At 46.0% G+C, this 22,000-nt stretch overlaps 1 protein-coding gene across 6 annotated transcripts in view; it reads right to left on the bottom strand.

The window, feature by feature from the left end:
• OSBPL3 (oxysterol binding protein like 3) overlaps positions 1-22,000 on the bottom strand; it is a 184,615-nt gene that overhangs the window by 35,091 nt on the left and 127,524 nt on the right. For 5 of the 6 annotated variants that reach the window (XM_084787333.1, XM_084787334.1, XM_084787335.1 and 2 more), the window contains 4 exons: positions 12,291-12,424; positions 9,296-9,403; positions 1,353-1,487; positions 267-360 (listed from right to left, as the gene is read on the bottom strand). In XM_084787333.1, the coding sequence (XP_084643459.1) occupies positions 267-360; positions 1,353-1,487; positions 9,296-9,403; positions 12,291-12,424 (471 nt within the window). The remainder of the gene's footprint in view (positions 1-266; positions 361-1,352; positions 1,488-9,295; positions 9,404-12,290; positions 12,425-22,000) is intronic. The other variant, XM_084787332.1, reaches the window with a different exon arrangement.

Genomic DNA, 22,000 nt, shown 5'->3' with positions numbered 1-22,000 from the left:
TGTGATCTCACATGAGGCACGGTGCTGCACATCTGTGACCTCATATGAGGCACGGTGCCGCACGTCTGTGATCTCATCTCTGGGAAGGCAGAGGCAGAGGATGCTTGGGCCCGAGCCTAATCCAAAATCCCAAGTGCCAGTGCAAGATCTTGTATTAAAGAATAAGGTGGACAACACAGAACAATGACACCCAAGGTTGACACACACATGTGAAAACACACACACACACACACACACACACACACACACACAGTTGCAACACTTACCTAATGTCTGTCTTTCATTGTCTAAATCATTACTGAGGTTGTCTAAGGACGGATTATCGCTTATGTCACTGACATATGAATCATCCTCAGAAATCTGTGGGAAAGAAGAGATAATACACGTGAGAGACAGAGAGACACAGAGAGAGAACAAGCAAATAAGAGCCAGCCTGCCAGAAAACCCTGCTCCAGATGACCGAGCACACCACGTCTCACATTACAAATTCACGGAAGTAATTTCAGATGCCATTTTCATAGACTTCCCCCAATCTGCCTAGATAATGCTCACAGCAGAAAAACAAACAAACAAACAAACTGCGAAGGCTGGGGATGCAGGAAGAGTGCTTGCCCAGGATGGGAGGGAGGCCCAAGGGCGATTCCCAGCACAGGACCAAGGGGCAGAAGGAGGGATAGAGGAATGGAGGGAGAGAGGAAACCCTTAGATATTTTTGGTTCTCACAACAAGAACAAACAGACGAAAAAATAAACCCAAGGTTACTGCTGTCGTCACAGAAATTCTTATTTTGAAGCATTTCCAGAACATGCCAATACTTGAGTAATGGAATTAACAACTAGTTTTTGAACTCATTGTGAAAACAGGCCCTTCCGTGAGAAATAATACATAAATAAATTATATTTTATGTATTATATTATAAATTATATAGTATATTATATATACTTTATATTTCTCTATATTTGGTGTGTAAAAACATAGTAATGCTAACAGTGGGGCTTGCCTATTCCAGAAAGTACTGTTTTATGTATCAATTTAAAACAATGTTTACAAGTATAAATTAGTATAATAAACATATACAGTAAAGCATAAAACATATAACATAAATTAACATGATTAAAAAAACCACACAGAATAGGAAACTCAGAACTAGCAACAGGAGTGAGTCCTACACTGAATTTCACATTTTCCTTCTAGTGTATTGTGTCACTTTGTGATTGGGGCTGTGTTATAAGCAGGGCCCTCAGAAGTACTGGTGGGGAGGAGTCATGGGGTCTAGCATTTTTTGTTGGCAAATCTTTACTAAGCGGTTTGGTGAACAAATTCATAAAGGAGACCGAACACGGTGTTCAAACCTCGTTTTCTGAAGAGCTAGGAGATAGTAGAACTTCCTGGGCATCAAAAAACTCCGAAAGGGAGTCGGTGATGGACAGCCTGCTCTCATTGGAGAGCTGGTGGACCAAGGCTCGGCTGTCGTCCCTGGAGCTTTCCTATTGGAAGAGCAGAAAGAAAAGTGCACGCATTTAGAACGGCCTCAAGAGTAACAAAATACACAAATGATTTAACTGCACAAACGCTGGGCCACAGGACCATGCACACAGGACACTCAAAGCAGAGGTCAGCCCCAAAGGAGAAGGGAGCCCCACCAAAAACAAACAAACAAAAACAAAAACAAAAACAAAAAAACCCCAAAGTTCTCTCCCAATGGATACTTCACGTCTGAGTATAAACGGTGCTGAGACACATGCCACAAATCTCAAGCACAGAGCAACAGAGCAGCTTTGTTCGGTTGAGGAGCAGGAGGGTTGCAAGACTGAGTCATAGCCCTTTGGTCTCCACCACTCAGGGCGCCCTTTCCTCGGTGCGTGGCTGGTGTCAAGCAGGGTGTTCCCAGTGTGCATTCAGGGGCCAACATGCTGCTTCCAAGGGCTGCCCCCTCAGTAGAGAAACTCTGTGTTTTGGTCCAGAGGTGGCCATGGTGGCAGGTCATTCTTTAGTCATGGATGCGTGGGATCAACCTCCGTGTCTCTGTTCCCCGACAAGGACTCTTACAGGAAAGGAAACCTCAGGCCCTCAGTACGATTCCAGCAATCTCACAGAGTTAACTATTTTTTTTTTCCTTGCGTCTCTCTGTTCCCCACTCCACTGAGTCCAGACTCTTGCTCAAGGAACGAGCCTGGATAGTCGGTGGGTGTGCTTTCTCTTCTATTTGCAAGTCAAATTTCAGCCCCATTCCATGAATTACGTAAATATTTGCATACAGTCCTCAGTCAGTCCCACTCGAACATAGAGGACAGACAACGCTTCCGACCTGTGGGCGCCTACACGGTAGACCGGAACTACCAAGGGAATACTGGGCTACAGAAGTGGAGGGCAAGGTGACCTTAACTCTGTCTGACTCATGGGTCCTAGACCCTGAAGTAGGACAAGACAATCCCCTGGACTCCCGAGTCCCTAGGCAGCTCAGGTACTTTGCTGGCCTGCCTGGGTGGCTCCGATGTTGTCTTATGTCTGGCGAATGAAGTCACCCAACAAGCTGGGACAAAGGTCTCACGAGTCCAGAAGGTCCCTCTTGCTCCTCTCATCAACATGTGCTGTGCCCAAGGAGAGCCCTGGCCTCAGCAGAGTCTCCTAATTAAACAGCAGTGCGCCCTGTGTGGAACTGACTTTAGGAACAGAGGGAAATCAGCGTCTCTTCTCTTGGAGTCTTTCCACCACAGCCTAAGCTATGGATTTAAATACCTTATACAGCCTCTAAAAAGCCCATTTTCCCTCTCCCCTGTAAAGATCTCCAAGTGTGGCAGCTGTTTTCTTCCTGTTGTTTTTTTTTTTTAATTACAATTCCAATTACATCATTTCCCCCTTTTCTCTCTCTAACGCTTCTCATGTAACTCCCTCGCTCTCTCTCAAATCCATGGCTTCCTTTTAACTGTTGTCATGACCACAAACACACACACACACACACACACACACACACACACACACACACCCCTACATATGTAAACACAACCTGCCTCATCTGTCTGCTACTTATATGTATGTTGTCAGGGATGCGTATGTGGCATTGGATAACCAACTGGGGCCTCTTTCCTGCGGTTCTTTGTCTAGGGTTGAGGCCCCCACTTGAGTTTCCCTCTGTCACACTATCATATCTCTTGGTGTTGTGTTTATTCAGGTCTTGTTTAAGCACAGCATGTTGATGAGACTTCATCCACTAACAGTAAGCAGTTGTTTTCCTAAGGGAAATAAATGTCTCTCTCCAAAGACCGGGGCACAAGGCTGCTGAGCTGAAGACACTATAGACCCCAGCAGGGCTCCTTAACCGTTCCTGCACGCAAGGGAGCCTCTCTGTGACTGCTGTGGTCCCTGACGTTGAGAAACAGTAATGATTTATTTACTTGTGCTTCTCATTAATTCATCGCCACACAAACCTGGGATAGCATCCTCCTAGACTGATGGGTCAGAAGGACTTCCTGACTTATCGACACTGGAAACAAAAACATGTGCTGAAAGTCATTAGCTACAGTGTTTAGGTACGGCTGTATTTTGGATTTCACTTTTTTAAATGGATTTTTGAAAATATAAGGAGGGATCTGGGGGATGGGTCAAAGTGTCAGCATAAAGTTACTTATATCTCCCATGTCCTTATGGACAATGGTCTGAGGGCAATTTTAGAGTATTTTTAATGAACTGGTTTTAGATTGACACCTGCCATATGAGGTATGCGATTTTTTTCCAAGTGTGGCACCATAGTGTTCAAAACCTGTGGGCTCTGAGTCAGTCCAGATTTAGGATTCTAGCCACTACCTGATCTTAATGTCCCACAATTTTAGCAACTGCCTATGAATTCATACTGAAAACACAAGGACATATATAGCAGCCACACCCTCCAGCACAGCTTTTTAACGAACACAGGGTCTTCTGGCTGTGGTGGTGCACGTGTTTAGTGCAAGCGCTCAGGAGGCAGAGGCAGGCAGATCTCTGTGAGTTCGAGGCCAGCCTGGTCCACAAGCAAGTCCAGGACAGACAGGGCTCTGTTACACAGAAAAACCCTGTCTCGAAAAACCAAAACCAACCAAAGAAACAAAAACCTCACAGGGTCTTGTTTACTAAATCAGGAACATAGTTGGGCACAGTAAATGCCCTCACGGTAGCTCAGGAGTGGTTGTCCACCTGTTGCTTACATTACAGAAAATTAAATACAAAAAGAAATGGAATGTCCAAGCCTTTGGACATTATCTCTCTGATCTTTTTATTCATGTAGTTTTGTAAAAACTATAATTGTGCTATTGACAAACATAATTTAATTAAATTTTCTCAAACAACACTGCACCAAAAATAACTTTTCCCAACAGTAGCATGTCCTAAGGATAAAAGCAGTGTGTGTTTGAAAAATAAAAAACACAAAAATGCAAATTAAGCATGCTTCAAAAGATCCATCTCTCATTGTACAGCTGGTCACAGTGACTCTTTATTATAACCAGAGCTCAGAAGGCAGAGGCAGGAAGATTGACCTTGAGTTTCAAGTTGGCCTGTTTTAAAAGACAGACTGTCTCAGTCCGCCCCCCCCTCACCTAAAAAAGTTATGTAGTTTTGGGATTTGTTTTTAAAGCAGGAATCAAATTGTACATAATATGAACCTTGGCTGTCACGTTTATTTTACGTTATGATTAGATTCTCTGGCCGGAAGAAGTCTCTGAGAGAATGAGCTTCAATTGACGGCCATTTCTTTACCCTTGTGTGTCACAGAGGGGCAACACAGGTCCCTGCACTGGAGGTGAGGGTATTTGCAGGCTGCAAAGCTAGGGAGCATCACCACATGCCTTTGCATATGCATTATTATTTTTCAGAATCATTTCCCAAGTAGAATTATTAAAATTGCTTAAGACTATATAAACACAGAATTATTAGTTACTTTGATGCTTAAGAAAACTCTGTTTTCTCAAATACCATAATTCAGCGGGGGTGGGGGGGTAATGTAGTGCTGATGTTTTCATTTTCACTAGGCTGAAGGTCCTTTATAAAAAGCAAGCTGTGGAATGTTACTGTGAGAAAGGCCAGGGCACAAGGGCTTCCTTCTGAACTCCTGTTTCCCCGTGAAACTGTAAGTATAGTCATGCGGCAACAATATTTCTTGTCCAAGTGTCACAAAAGACTTTAATGGAGCTGGAAAAGTCGTGTCCTCTAGAGAGGTCACAACAGCATAATATGACATAGCTCGTATCTGTGGAGATGTTGACATGAACGAGCCTACTGAGTCTGGCTGTTTAACAGGACAGCAGATCTGGTTATGCTCAAGGCACAGTGGTGACAATGACAATACGCCACTGCCACTGGGGCGCCCAGTGGAATACACCCCAATGACAAGAGAGGAGACTATTACCCAGAACTACCAGTGAGACAAAAGGCAGAGGCAGGTGACGTGCATGCTTGTTGTTTAGTTTATATCAAGAAAATGCAAAATGTGAAAGCAAAGTGGTGAGTGTGTTTACAGCTCTAGCCTAGGGCCTCGGCTGCGTCCACAGCTCTATGATACTCATTAGCAAGGCTGCCTGACAATATCCCTGAATATAAGCTTTCTTTTTTAATCCACGGAAACAAGCTCCATAACTATATATGCCCAGTGAGTGTGAATAATCTGCACCTACATGTTTGCTGATGTCTTAAGTTACTTGATATTTTTTATCTCTATTCACAGAATGAAAATACTGTCATTGATTCAGCACTATCCAAGCCTGTCATTTTTAACAAATACATTTTCTTAGTTTTTTAAAAATGTGCTCTCATGTTTTTTGAAACATTTTTTCTAGTAAAAAGTCAAATTTAGTTAATACTTTAAAAAATTTTTTTTATTATTCCCCAGTTTAGAAAAGTCCTTATTCTAGCACTTTGATAAATATTCAAATCAATTTTTGTCTCAACTTTTATATTTAACTTGAATCTCAGCACACAACAAAAGAAAACTTAAGCTTCTTTTCAAATTGCTTTCAGCTGTGCTGACCTAATTTATTAACTAATCTGACTTTTCCTTTGGATTTTGATGCCTTTTTAATCCGTGCATTTATTTCTTTTAGAAGGAGAAATATATAGCCATGTCCATGCCTGAGATAGTAATTCTGCCATCTGTCATCGTGTCACCACCATTTTAATACAGCATTCGGTGCTCAGGACCGTCCGTCCATCCAGGAGCGCTCCGTCCTCAGGACCATCCGTCCAGGAGCGCTCCGTCCTCAGGCTCAGTCTGGGTCCTTCCTTACATAGAGGTGTGAGACTGTGGTGAGAACACACGCTCTGGCCTTATGCGTAAGATGCGGATTAAATCCTGATTTGATTTTATAAACTGTGTTTCTGGCAGAAGTTATTTATCTGCTCTGAGCTTTGCTATCCCTGTTTCTAAAATGAACAATTACCTACTTCATATAGTCAAGGTCAAGAGTTTGGACAATAATGTCCAGTGTTTGAGCTCAACATTAAAAAAACAAAACAAAACAAAGAAACCCACATATAAATAAAGGAATTAAGCTATCTTCTCTTAGATTTTTTTCTTTTTTTTTTAAGTTAGAGATGTTTTAAAGGTGCCTTAAATAGCATTTATCTATTGTTCGGAACAGTCTCACTATTATTTTTGACAAGCCTGGAACTCACTACCTAATCTTGAGCTGAGTTCAAGGTGCCCTTTTGCCTCTGTCTTCTAAGTGCTACAATTACACATGTCACCCTCACGGTCATTCTTAAACATCCCTTGGATACAGATGATATTACTCCCACAAGCCACTTGGCCTTTGATTTCTAATCTAAAATACCATTAGCCTGGTGGTAGTGGAATGTCACATTTGGGAACGCACAGTAGAGGTGTCTTGACTAAGCTGACAGGTTACGTCAAAGAGGAGGAGATCTTAGAGTTCAGGATCCAGGCCCAACACCCACGGGACTTCCCCCGCCCAGCCAAAAGACAGCAGCTGAGTGTACGTAAACGGTGGGGGCCAGGGAAGCCGAAGCCCTGGGGATGAACCTGGGGTTGGGGACTGGCATTCTGCTGTAAAACGTCTGAGCCTCCTACAAAGTAGTTTGGGGTACAGGTGAGATAGCTCAGCCTATAAAGGCACCTGCCACCAAGTCCCATGACCTAAGTTCAGTCCTCAGAGCCTACATGGTGGAAGGAGAAAGCTGAGACCTGCAAGTTGCTCTCTTACCCCACAAATGCCTGTGGTACATGTCTGTGTTTGCACATGTACATACCACATACACGGCAAATAAATAAATACTGAAAATACTTTTAAATAACCAAAAATTTAAAGTTTATGTATATACACACACGCGCGCGTGCATGGGTATGTTTCAACCTGTGTAGTTTTTCTTATTTATTTCTGCTCTTATTTCCTGAAGGCAACAATAGCTTTTCTTTGCTGGGAAACTTAGCCTGAGTCACTCAGTCGGGGAAAAGAAAAAAGAAAAAAAAAAAAAAAGAAAAGAATAAACCGTTGGAAATAGAAACTCCTGGAAGGAGGAAGTAAAGGAGACAAGCACATAACCAATCCAAGATGCTGTGGAAGTCCAAGACTGTGAAGTCCACAGCATGTCAGGTTTCTGGTTGGTCCTTTTTGAGATAGGTCCCAAAATGTGAGTCATTCTAGACTGGCATTTGGGCTTCATCCCAGAGCACAAATAGCCTGAGTGATGAATACTAGACATGGGCTCGTAAGTGCTCAGCGAGAGTTATCTACTTAATCATAAGACATGTCACTGTAATTCACAGGATAATAATGTGTGGAGTGGGGGCAGCAAATGACGCTCAGTGATGGCCAGACATGGCAAAGACTAGGCCCCGTGTTAGCTATGTGCAGACTCGAAAGGGCCTGGCTGTTGAGTAGGCTCAGATATGAAACAGACTACTGTGGTGAGAGAGAGAGAGAGAGAGAGAGAGAGAGAGAGAGAGAGAGAGAGAGAGAGAGAGAGAGAGAGAGAAGTGTGTGTGTGTGTGTTGTTGGGAGGGCAGACAACTGTGGATGTCATTCCTTGTGCCTCTGGCTCTGCCCACCTTTTTCTTCTTTTTCAAATTACATGCAGAGGCCAGAGGACCACTTTGAGAAACTGGTTCTCTCCTTCTACAACTCGGGTTTCCAGGCTTTGAAGAAGCAGCCTTTACCCACAGAGTCGTATCACCAGCCCTAGGCCCACCTTTGTTGGAGCAAAGGGACAGTGTCGCTGGCCCGGAACTCCCCGAGTAGGCTAGGCTGGCTGACCAGACATCCTCAGTCATCAGCTGCCTCTACCTGCCTGGCTTACATCACAAGTACGCAGTCATCACACCTGTATTTTTCATGCGGTTCTGGGGGTGGGGGTGTCAAACTCAGGTCCTCAGCATTTTATTGATCTGTTACCCCATTTTTCATTTTAAATCCACTCCATCTAATCAGCTGGCTCATGGAGAAATTCACACATCTTTGGTAGATATACATTACCAAAGACACTTATAAACAGCTATCACATTTACTGACCATTCTTACTTTTCAAGGATCACACTATAAATTTTCTGAAATAGAGCATTTTAAACACATTCAAGGGACCACCAAGCCAAGAGAAAAGGTGTGTGTGTGTGTGTGTGTGTGTGTGTGTGTGTGTGTGTGTGTGTGTGTAAGAAACTGTGGATTGAACTAAGATCCAGGAGGCAAGTGCCACTAAGCTGCTAACCTATGTCACATCTCAGTAAAAGGCCTTTCTCATGTGTGCTTACTGACTAATAGACTTCGACTGTAATGCACTTTCTTTTTTCCACCTGGTGCATACAGCTGTGTTCTGAGAGAAGGGTGAAAAACATCAGAAAGAGAAAAAAAAAAAAAAGAAGAAGAAGGAAGGAGAGACAAAGACTAACATGGCTTTTGCAATGCACAAGAAGAAGCCAGTAAGGAACTGGACACTTTGAGTCACAGAAACTTAGGTTTCTTCAGAAATGACAAGGAAAAACACTTGTCTTTCTATAGGTCCCACTCAAGTAACACAGAAAGACACTTGGGGAGTGTATGGGGCGAGGTGAGGGGGCTGGGTGGGGGGAGGGGGCGGCGGTTAAGGTATAGAGACACAAAAGGAGGCGGCTGAAGGGTGTGCTGAGCGGCATCCTGCCAGCAAGGCCTTGGAACACAAGAGCCCAGCCAGCACTGGGCTGTGGCAGTAGCCAGGGGAGGCCAGCAGCGTGGCCACCGCCCAAGAAACTGAAGCAGGGAGCTGTGCAACTGGACAGAGGGCACCGGGGACAGGTGGCAGTTGTAGACAACAGTTACCAGACGAGAAACCTACCCACCTCTGCCAGGTTGTCCCCCGGCTTGGGAACAGCAGGCGGGTCGAGGAGCAGAGATTCCGCATGGATTCTGCGTAAGCGCTCTTTAAGCTCTGAGTTTTGTGCTAGGGCCTGGAATGTGTTAAAAAATAGCATGGCTTTATTAGTAAATGTGCGGTTCAGGAAAACGCAGCAGGGGATGGGGGGCAAAGCAACCCTGGAGGTGATGACCCCCGGGGGTGGGACACCCTAGGGGTGTGTCTGGGCTTTCCTCATGGCTCCCCAGGAGAAGGCTGGGAGAGTGATGAGGCAACAAAGGAGGCCCATGATGCTCCTTGTTAATTTCATCTCCAGAGGTTAGTAAGGTTGGAAGAAGGAAGCCACAGACAACATCAGCGTTCAAGACTGGTGACCCACTGTCAGTAACTCTTCTTCCTGCCGGCTCCCCCAACCCGCCAACCTAGTTAGTGACTCCCAGCTGTTCCTGTCCTTGACAAGATGCCAGCGGGCATGACCCAGTGTGACGTAATTACCAGTTTAGCTGCAATGGACCTTAGAAATGTGCTGGTGACTTATTCATCGTGGGGAAGAAGACTGTCTTTCTAAGAATAAACACACCAACCTTACTCATATACCTTAAAGACTAAAGGACCGTAGCGCTGGGGAAGGGCGGGTGTGAGCCATGAGGATAAAAGGAACCACCCAAGAGCTCTCTAATTCTTCATGGGACAGTCCCATCTCCTATCTCAGCCTCTCTGCTAGAACCTAGCACACAGAAAAAGCAAGGTGTGTGCTTGCTGCATGTGGCACCCCTACACATTTTATGACTATAGGTCTGTCTTTAGGAGGGGACACGCTCTCCTGACTGTCTCGTTTACTGCCTGGATCTCCACAAGGGCTTCATTCATCTCCTTCCTCATCATCATTGTTGAATGTGGGGGACATGGTCTCTCACACTGGAGCCCAGGCTAGACTTTGAACACCTGCCTCAGCCTTCCAAGGGTTGGGATTATAAAGTCACATGCCCAGCTCTGGTTTCACTTTTCGGTGGCCACAGGGGACATAGGTTATTCTAAGAACCCTTGAATCATTTCAGAAACTCTGAACAAGAGCTAGGGTCATGTAACCACATACAACAACCTCTACGAGGCAAGACGTCACTGTTTCAGTGGCTAGAATCTGAGCCAAGCCTAGAAATTGTGTGTGTGTGTGTGTGTGTGTGTGTGTGTGTGTGTGTGTGTGTATGAGCGCGCGCACGCCTCAAATTCAAAATCCATGTATCCATTGTAATCGTTCTGTGATTATTCTAAAATAATTTTTTTGAAGAAACAAATCTTGGGCTAAACCAAAAATTTAGCCAAAAAAAGAAAAAGTCATTCTGTTTTATCTTATTTCCAAACTGTTAATATGTGTGTGAGTGTATTCCTTAGAAAAGGTCATCTAAGTCAGGCCTAGAAACCATGGCCACGTAAGTGTGGTCAAGCAGATTAGCAAGACAAGGCTGGACCTCTGTGAGATGGAGAAGGGAGTGCGTGGAAAGCCATGACAAGGAGCTTTAAGGACCCCACGTCAGAGATACCTTCTAAAAAGCATCAAAAGCCGCTTGGATGGGAACAGTGAGAATGCATGTACCAGTAAGAAATAAACCATAGAGGAAAAAAAGGACAGAATCAAAGAAGCAACCCAGCTGTGCCAGCTGCTCCCAAGCTCCAAAAGGTGCCGCTTTCTCTCCAGCCTCAAGGAAGGACATGGAGACTTTGCATGTGAAGTGAACCGTAGTTGGTCTGTAAACACAATCTAAGCACATGGGAGGTGGAGGCAGGGACCACATGACTACATGGAGCCAGCCTGGGCTATATGAGATCCTGTCTCCAAAACCAAACCAAGCCAAAAAGAGAGCATACTGGAATTGCCACTGAATCAAAGTATCTGAAATACCCCCAGCAAGTACTGTGTGCTACCAGCCGAGCTTTGTCATTCACAGTACGTTGTAACAGTAATTAATTAACAGTAACATCGGTAGCATTACTTTTCTCAGCAGCACGTCCAAGATAAAACACGAATGGACTCCCCCCCCTCCCCAGTGCTTATATTGGCTTCTGGTCACATGGTCCTAAGGTTCATTTATCCCGCTGACGCGAATACAAGTCAGGGGGATTTTAGATAGTCACCCCACATATGCACTCATTTTAGCTCTTCTTAAAGCAGGGATTCCAAACCACGAGTGAGGGGGAAAGAGCAAAGGCAGACGTTGTTCCCAAAGTTCTCTGGCTTCTTGATAGGCCAGGCTGAAGTGTCAGACACCTTCAGCTGCTCGGATAGCATCAGGACTCAGTGCAGGAACGGAGCCCAGCCATCCTGACCAACAAATTGATGCCGAGCAGGAAAAGGAGCATGAGCCATACTGGCTTGCTGACACTCATCTGGGGCCATGGCGCTGGTTTTTCTGTTTGAAGATGCATGACCACCTGAAAGTCAATTCAAAGCTAAACGTTTTGCGCTATTTGATCAAATAAAATAGCATTCACGTATTTGGAAGAGCATTAAGCAGGGTCAGCACTGTGCAGGAGAGAAAATGTGTACGTTGGTAAGCTCTCACTGCCACCTGCTATTTATTAAGTTGATCTAAACCTATGAGGCCTTAGAGCCACAAAATCTCCCAAATGTCAAACTCTGTTAGGCATTAGCCAACGAGTATCAGCAAGACTCCCACACAGACATACAATAAAAGTTCTACAGAAAGAGAAAAGTTCAGGTAAGTTGGAAGAAATCAAACCCACAGAGCCGAGCATTTAAGAAAACCCTAGCTACTATGGTTTGGGACTATTTTAAATACTTAAGTCTAAAGAAAGGCTTGAATACAATTTGGATAATTTGCTTGCTTTCTCTCCCCCAAGACTCAACTCGACCATGAAAATCATCAATTTTCGATGCAACCACGGAAATGGAAAGTATTAGTAATTCACAAGCCTGGCCACATTTGCAGACGTTGACGAGACGACAAAGACGTGCAACTTACGGATGCCAGAGCGTGCTTCAAGCCGACGACCTGAGCAGAAGGGGAGGAGGAGGAGGTGTCCAGCTCCATCAGCTGTTTCAGCTTCTCCCTCTCAGCAGATACGCTATTAAAAGCCGACCTTAAAGCGAAGTAAACTATAAAGATATAATCATTACAAGAAGGAACAAAAGAAGAGGCATAATTAAAAACAAAATGCAGAAAACTGCACTTCTTAACACAAGAAGTTAGCAAAGTATTTTGCATTCGACAACCACATATTCCATGCTGATTTAAAAAAAAATATATATATATATATATATTGACTATGCGGGAGCAACCTAATGGAGATTTACAGGCTCCAGCGACATGTAGCGACATAGGTTGGTTACTGTGAGCCTTCCCTAATCCTGTGTGGGAGAGGCTGACGGTGGGAGGGGCCCACGTGAGTAGGAAACTGTGGCTCAATTTTTCTGTGGACCTAAAACTACATGGAAAAACAGAATCTCTTAACATTTACATGCACTTGTCAGTTGTACGGCCTGTGCCTGCCAAGGCATTCCACGACATCATGACTCGGAGGTCTGTGATCGCCACTACTCAGTTTTATGTCCCTCAAGGCTAGAAACAGCTTAAGAGCAAGGCTCACTGGCTATCAGGAAAATATACTATCACTGTAGCAGAAAAGAAGAGACCACGCCCCAAACAGGTGGTCAAAACCAACCACCAGTGTGAGAGGCAGGCGGACGCTGGGTCCCGACATCTGCAGTGCCTTGGAACAGTCATGCTGTGCTGAAGGCCAGTCAGGGATGAGCAACCTGGATTTGATCATGAGAACCACAGGTAAGAGAACATTCTATATTTTAAAACTGGCCTGTACTCTTCAAAGGCATCAAAAGGTATCAACTTTATGGGAAAAAAAATCGCCCCCACTTAAACCAGGCTGAAGAAACAGGACAGCAAAGCACAACGTATGGCCGTGGGCCAGAGCCTGTACCCGGCGGGAGAATGATTCTTTTAAATATCATTTAAAAGACATTTTTCAGAAGTTGACATCGTGAATGAGACACGAAAGTGTCATTGCCTAGTGACATGGCCTGAGTTAGAGAACTGCATTGTGCCCAGTATATCCACTAAAGCATAACTCCTCAAAGAACAGCACGCATGATACAGGAATCCCATGCTCAAATTTTTTCAGAAAAATAAAAGCATGAGTGTAGAAAGAGATTGGGGATGAATAATAGTTTAAAAAAAAAAACCTGGGTGGTGGGTTTATGGAGTTCTCTCGTCTACTCTTGCAGCTTTCCTGTAAGGTTGAAATGATCTCAAAATAAGGTGTCACCCCATTTCTTTAGGTTTCTCTGACTGCACTAGCATCTCCACCCTCGATTTTAGCATTCAGCCACTTGGCTCACTCTGGGAGCTTTCAGGTCCAGTGAGAACTTAGAAGCAGAATCAGTTAAATGCCCAGACTGGAGTTTTCAAGACCTGAGCCAAGGGCTGGGGTGATGGCCGGGGGTAAAGCCGAGCAAGCGTGAGGACCTGCGTTAGAGTGCCCAGGCCTGGTGTAAAGCTGGCGCAGCACTGCACTCTGCAATCCCAGTGCCCACAGTGGGGACGGAACCCCCAGAAGCTCGCGGGCCAGAAAAATTGGCATACACAGAGGGAACAAAGAAACCCTGTCTCGAACATAGTAGAAGCGAGGAGACACACACACACATACACACACACACACACACAAACAAACACATGAGCTGTGGCATGCACATGCACACATACACAAACATGCACACCTACACAGACATGCACAGAGAGAAAGAGAGGGGGAGGGAGGGGGAAAAGGAGGGAGGGAGGCAGAGAGGGAGAGGGAGGGGGCAGAGAGAGAGAGAGAGAGAGAGAGAGAGAGAGAGAGAGAGAAAGAAAGAGAGAGAGAGATATCACATAGGGTACAAAAGTTACTTCCAGGGACGAGGGAATGGCTCCCTAAAGTGCGATCACAGACACCACACTAGATACGCTTTCCCATTCTCTTCCATCGCAGCTTGTTACAGAAGGGGCAGGAGGAGGAAGGGACCCAGACAGGCTTCTCCAGTGACCCGGGATTTTATTAAATTTCACAGGCTTGCATTTCCAGAGGCACTGTTATCCAAGAATGGCCTATTCAATAACAGAAACTAAATACTCACTGCTAACCTGCCTCCCCTCCATTTACCAGCAAGAGGGAAGACTGTCCGCTGTCGCTACATACTGTCGCTGACTGTCTGAGGGGCCGGGGTGCTTAGTGAAAGACCCAGAGAGTCTTCATAATATCCTAATACAAACAAGCAATTTACACACACACACACACATACACACGCATGTGAACCTATATGCTATGATGCTGCTTCTATGACCAGAAGGGAGGGGTCCATCACTATTAATTCTATGACCTTTGGAAAGTATCTGATGTGCCTGAACCCTGAACGGAGATACTGCTAGCATTTACTTTACAGCCTGTAATAAGAGTTAGATGAGACAACGCAAGCCAAGTCCTTGACCCAAGGATAACAGTTAAGATGTTGATGATGAAAGAGATGCATGAGAGGCTACGTTTGTCTTGAAGCCCGGGCATCACTACAATAAACAAATGGCGTGGTGGCGCAGACCTTTAATCCCAGCACTCGGGAGGCAGAGGCAGGTGGATCGCTGTGAGTTCGAGGCCAGCCTGGTCTACAAAGCGAGTCCAGGACAGCCAAGGCTACACAGAGAAACCCTGTCTCGAAAAACCAACCAACCAACAAACAAACAAACGGGTGATGGCGAAGTTGGAAAGAGAAATCAAGAGTTGTATGGGCCCCATGGAGAGAGAGGCAGAACTGGAGACGGGATGGTGTGACAGGTCAGAGAGAGGGCAGGTAGACATGCTCCTATTGCCTGAAAGAGATGACGGATGGCATAAACCAGCCTGAAACTTACACAGATGCTGACTCAGACCCTGAGCCTACTGCCTGGCTACAGGATTCCCCTGGGTCTGGGTAACAATGGTGGAAGCCCAAGATGCAGAAAGGACCACTCTCTGGATTGAACCTCCTTGAGGGACCACTGTGGTCCGCAAAACCACCGGAGGCCATGTTGGTATCTTCGGGCTAAGCTGCAGCTCCACAGTGCAATGAAGCCTGTGATCCATGTGGACATACGCAGTCTGTGCTACTGACTTGGTGATGTCCCTTGGCTTTGCTGCCTTGGGAGCCATCTTGGCCTGAGGCTATGTTGAAGTCTGTGGTCCATGCAGCTTCTCAGGGCAATGAGCGGGTTGGTGGCCCTCATACAGCTGGGGGCCATATTGATGTCTGTGGCCATGTTACCACTGAAGTCCATGTGGATGGCCCTGGTCTGGGCTGCTGCCTGAAGCCATGTTAACGTCCATGGACATAGGAGAGCTAGCCCTGCCCCTCACTAGCCTATGCACGGCTCTCCTCGGTTGATGGCTTCTGGCGTGGATGCCGACAAAGAAAGGCTCACCACCCTTGCCGGGGCTGACCACTAGGTATTTGACTATGCTCCAGTGAGTATATGAACAACACAAAATAGGCTTGCTTTATCCAGTTTTCTTCTGAGGGGTTAGCTAGAGGTGAGGAGTGGACATGGGAAGACTGGGCGGTGAGTGTGATCAGGGTGCATGATGTGAGATTCCCAAATAACCAATTTTTAAAAAGAAAAGGAAAGAAGATGAACGAGAGTGAACTCGGGGGCAATAGGAGTAAAAGTGTGAGACTCAGCTCTTACCAGGATGGTGATTATAAAGAAATGCACTTAGGGCAGACACCATAGGAATGAGGACCGGCCAGCGCTTGCGGAGGACAGCGGGCTACACAGGGACCTCACTGTGTTTTATGCCTGGTTAGGCATCTCCCCTCAGCGCCGCCCCAGGATGCCCACAGCTGTCCCAGTGGATCCCTGGGGAATTCTTCCTTCCCATGGGCACATTTCTTTTTCCAGACCCCATGAGCATGCCCCTGGCTGGCTCTGCTTTCCTAGCACAACTGTTTTTTGCCTTCCAGAAGCCAGGTGAGGCTTGCTTTCTACCCAACTAGACCGTTCCTTTTTATGCTTTTTAAAGGGACAGGGTGGGCGTGGTTCAAAGTATACAGCTAGGAGAGCTAGCAAGAGAGCTCAGCAGCAGAGTGCTTTCCCAGAAAGAGCAAAGCTCTTCGGTCACCGGTTCCCTCATCTTCAGAAAAAGAGATGGGTAATGTAAGATGACACAGACACAAACTAACAACAAGAAACCCATATACAGTCATATTTCATTGTCAGATACAAAATCCTCTTCCTAGAGGATTAGAAAACCAGGTCCTGTGTTTGTATGTGTGTGTGTGTGTGTGTGTGTGTGTGTGTGTGTGTGTGTGTGTATGTGTGTGTGTGTGTGTTGAAACAGGGTCTCACTACATAGCCCAAGTTGACCTCAAATGTGTGTTCCTCTTGCCTCCAACTTCCAGATATTGAGACTACCAGTGTGTTCTACCACACTTGGTTAAATTCCTTAAACAGCCTTAGACTCAGTCAGAGGATACTGAAGTGGTCAGTCTTGGCCAACTCATGATCCATCCGTCCCAGAGCAATAGCTAGAGGCTGATCCTGGGAGACCGTAGTTACATTGCTGGACACTGCTGGCTGCCTAGTCTTACATCAACTTGACACAAGCTAGAGTTCTCTGAAAGGAGGGAACCACAATTGAGAAAAATGCCTTGCCAAGATCCAGCGGCAAGCCGTTTTCTTATTTAGTGATTGGTAAGGAATGGTCCAGCCCACTGTGGGTGGGGCCACCACTGGGCTGGTGGTCCAGGGTTCTATAAGAAAGCAGGGTGAGCGAGCCATGTGAACCCAGCCAGTAAGCAGGACCCTTCCATGGCTTCTACATCAGCTCCTGCCTCCAGGATCCTGTCCTGTTTCAGTTCCTGTCCTGACTTCCTTCAATAATGAACAGTGCTGTGGAAGTGTAAGCTGAATAAACTCTCTTCCTCCCAACTTCCTTTGTGGTCGTGGTGTTCATCGTAGCAATAAATTTCTAGGGTCAACTTCAATTCATTAGAGATAAATAAAAAGCTTAAAAAACATACCTAAATGAGTATACTGCATCTATGGGTATGTTTACATTAGCAATGACACACAGGAAAGTCCAAGATGCACAGAGCTACAGAGAGAACCTCTAAGGTAGCTGAAGTCACCCACCCAGAGTATGGCCCACCCTCCAGCCCCCATACCCTTGCCAAATGGTGGTTAGCCCAGGTTAGCCCATGCTAGTCAGGTCCCACCTGGCAGCCAAGGCTCTCAGACCTGCTGCGGCTATGCAAGGCTTGCCTCTGTCCCTCTCCATCATCTCGCACATCTGCTTGTCTTCATGGGGAGGGCAAATATCAGAAGGCAGCCACAGAACTTGCCTTTAAATCTCTTTACTGGCCTGTCCTCACCCTTGCTGGTCTAGGGCACAGCTTGGGCTCTTTTTGGAAGAGGGATGGATATGGACTCTTGCCAGCTTGGCCTGGTCTCAAGCCCTCCCAAGCCCTGGGATTACAGGAACGCCCTGCCATCCACATCTAGCCTAGGAGCAGCTCCAGCCACAGAATGGACACCACAGGCACTGCTCAGTGGGCTCGTGGCCCCTCCCTTTGCCCTTGCTACAGGCTCCGACCACCTCAGGTTGGAGAGGCTCTGGGGGCGTTGGGCTGGGAAGCCATCTGTGGCAGTCAGATGAGCGGGACATCTCCTTCTGCCTGCTCTCCCTCCTTCACAGTGTCTTAAGTTCAGGAAAGAATGCGTTCACCACACAGGGGGAAGATATCTGTAGTAAGGCAAATGTGATTTCAACTCAGTCCCTGCTGCTTAGCTATGGCTCAGACTTTATGAGCCCAAACCTAAATGGACTCAACTTGTGGGAAATGCCGGCATCTGCAGTACTTTAAGGAAACAATGAGAAAGCATATGAGAATGCATGACCCAACACAGCAGGGTTCCGTGAGAGTGTGTGTGCGCGCACACGCACGCATGCTCGTGTGTATGCATGCTAAAGGAAGTATCCTTTTCTATCTACCTCGTTGTCTTGGCGGGGGTGGGGGTTGGGGGGTGATCGCTCATTGGACCTGGAGCTTGAGGTTTTGTTTTGTCTATTTGGGACTTTTCCACTAGTTCGGAAGCCATAAGCTCAGGCAGCCTTCAGTCTCTATGCTAGGTGCTGGGGTCACCTGAGATCACGCCCAGCATCTCTGTGGCGCTGGAATCTGAACTTGGTCTTTATTATCTGTGCAGTGGAGCCATCTCTCCAGCCCTTCTTTCTCTTTAACAGGAACCATGTGAATTATCTTCAAAAGAGTAACATTCCTAAACTATCTGGGATGAGCTGACAGCCTGTGATCTGTCTAAGCTTCAACCTTCCATGGTGCCCGTCACTGTACAACACTTCCTAACCAAGTGTTCCATCTGAACCGATTCAGATGCATTAGTGAATTTTGCTAAATAACCCCACTTCTGACTGAGCATGTGTGTGAGGCCAATTGCTCAGGAAACTTACAGCGAATTCTAATTGCAAGCAACACAGGAGCTGCCCTTTCCTCAGGTCGTGCAGATTTGTGGCACCACCTGTGACAAATTCAGCTTTTCCTTCAGGGCTTACATAGCTCAAAACAGTTCAGAAAGCCACCATTCAATCCATCTTTAACACTTAGGGCATAAAGGAAGACAGAGTTTGCCTTTGTTCTCATCTTGGTTTCCATATCTGTAAACAAGGGTTTCACTCATCAGTAGGATTCCTGGACGTTTGTTTCTCGTCCTGTGCCAGAACATAGTCTCTTCTGTAGCGGTTTGAATGAGAAGAGCTTGTATATTTGAAACATTGGTTCCCAGCTGGTGGACTGTTAGGAAGAAGTATGGGGTGTGGCCTTCTTGGAAGGGGTGTGGCCTCATTGGAGGGGGTGTGGCCATGCGGGGGGGGGGGTTGGGGGGCATGGAGGGGGTCACTGGAGGTGACCTAGTATTGTTCACTGCTGGGTGACCGTGGATAAGGTGTAAGCTTTCAGCTACTGCTCCAGCACTATGCCTGCCTGTCTGCTGCCAGACATGATGGTCATGGCTTGGTAGCGAGTTTCCCAAATAACATTGAAAATCAAAGTTTAACAAAACCAACATGTTCCCTTACTGCAGGACTTCTGGGAAATCTTCCTACCTATAGCTCCATGTGCAAAACCAAAGAAGGCATAGCCAACACCACTTGCCAGGTGTTCTTAGGCACAAAATTTGTTCTGTCTTTTACCCATCCAATGAATTAAGAATCAGATTAAATACATTTTGGGGAATGTACAAGCTAATGGATGCAGCAAAAAAAATTCTGACTTTAAGGGTTAGCATATTCTATTCCACTTGCTTATGTGAAAGGGTGTGGGCATACACAAAGCCAGCAATACAGAACCGCGAGGAACAGTTCCATGTCTGCCTAAAAATGACAGAACCGTGAGGAACAGTTCCATGTCTGCCTAAAAATGACAGAACCGTGAGGAACAGTCCCATGTCTGCCTAAAAATGAATGGACAAAGAACTTTTACAACCCGGTTGGGTCTCTCTGCTGGCTGCCTATCACGCGATCGGCCATGTTAATGGCACACAGGTTATGGCATATCAATGGCATGTCAACTTTAGCTCATCAGCTTCAAAAATAACAGTCCAGAGAGCCGTGATGCAGTCACAAGACAGCAGGCAGCATCTGTAACAAAACAAGACTCATGCAGGAAGAGAGGCCACCATGGCTGAGCCGGGGGTACAGATATATGGAAGGACGCAAGGCTCCGGGACTCAGGGTAGACATGTGCACAGTCCTTGTTCCACGGAGCCCCCTTGGAGGCGTAGAAAGGGAGAGGGGAGATTGAGTTTACGCAAGTACAACTGAGAGCCGTGGGACGGGAGGACAGCCGGCTCGGCTCCCTGTGAACGTCACTGTCCGTAAGCCCACAGGATTCTGGCTGAACAGTTTTCCTGTTCTGTTCTTAGAGCACAAACCCTGACCTCCGTGATAACTGTGGCAACTCTGCAGCCTGCTGGCTTCACAAAGACCCAACAGCACAGCTGGTGGGGGGCCCATTACAGGCCTGCAAGGAGGAGGAGACCACTGCAGGGGGAAAGGATCAATGGACACACTCAGGATGGATGGCGACCTCTACCCTGCTGACAAGCAGCTTCCACAGTGTAGGTAAAACCCTGCTGTCTCCCTGTGGGAGAAGGGCACTGTGTCTCCTCAGCTTTAAGTAGGCAGTTCTCAGTGTTAAAGAGTAATGGTGTTTTTAAAAAGCCTACTCCCACAAACCCTAAAATGTCCTCATTGTAAGGACCTTCTAAAGAACATCCACGAGGCATCTGAAGAGCTCTGAAGGAATGGCCAGGTAACGCTTCAGCTCTCACGGGGATGGGGCATTAGTTTTGCTAAACACCAAGATGCTCATGGTGGCCGGCAACGGAGTATCGGGGGGCAACCTGTCACAAGCATGATACAGCTGCCTTATAACCAATCAATCGCATAACCAAATAGAATTTAGATTTGTCAGGCCAAGATTATACATATATGAGGCATGGGAGTACTCTCTGTAGGAAGCAATAATAAGAAGCGGAAAAGAAATCTGGGGCTGGCTAGGAGAGGATGGCACTGGCGGGAATGCCACGGAATACTTTTTAATCCATCTTCACTTTAACAATAATAGTCAGGATACAAAAGCTGAAAAGAAAGATCAACGGGGGGGGGGTCACTTGGAACTTCTATCTCTGCCACTAAAATAATGCCGCACCATGCTAGACATTTTAGTATACTTACACATGCCAGCAATATGTTTATTATTTTTTAAAATGACGTCATACCTTATATTGTTTTGTAACTTATTAACTTTGTAACTAGATATTGGAGTTTGTTTGCTCTTGGCTTGTTGTCACATGAGGCTTGCTAGCCTCAGGTGTCCATGCAGGCAGCGAAGACTTCACTAGCCACTCAAGTTTCTCAAGTTTCTAATGAAATGGTACTTCCAAAGTACTTGGCAAACACCTCACATGACAGTAGCACTTAATATAAGATGCTAAATAACCCACTACATGGTTATGCTATATTAAAAGTCCAATCCCCGCCCCCCCCCCTCTTCATGTTGAACATTTAGGTTGTTTCTAGCCACCCTACCCACTGAGTCATCATACACAAGCCTAGTCATGGTTGCTTGTAATTTTTACTTTGAAATTGTTATGGACTTGCAGGAATTTGCAATCAGTACAGAAGAGGTTACGTGTGCCCTGTACCCAATTTCTCCAAGTGGTAGCACTCTACTAACCACAGTACGATACACACCCAGGACGGAGATGCGACAGTAACAGAGTGTGCCCAGATGTCTTCGGACCTGCATGCACTCACTTGTACATGAGATCATGTACATCATGTGCAACATGATCTCATCACACTGGAAAACTCTTAGAACCAGTGCCTCGATCAGAAAACAGAACTCCCTATTACCACAAAGGTCCCTGTATATTTTCATCCATACTCCTCATCCCCACCCCCACCCCCACCCCCACCCTGCTGTTCCTAAACTCTGGCACCCACTAATTTCCTCTTTCATCTTTTATCATTCCCAAAGCGAATCCATAGCAATCGGCTTATTTTCATTCCACTAATGTCTTTGAGCTCTATCTAGGTTGCTATGTATATCAATGGTCTGTTCCCTTTTTAGAGCTGA

The sequence above is a fragment of the Acomys minous genome (assembly GCF_964271855.1).
Source record: "Acomys minous genome assembly, chromosome: 6".
In the NCBI taxonomy this organism is placed as follows: domain Eukaryota; kingdom Metazoa; phylum Chordata; class Mammalia; order Rodentia; family Muridae; genus Acomys; species Acomys minous.
The sequence above is the reverse complement of the archived record's forward strand: the minus strand, read 5'-3'. Positions and strand labels throughout refer to the sequence as shown.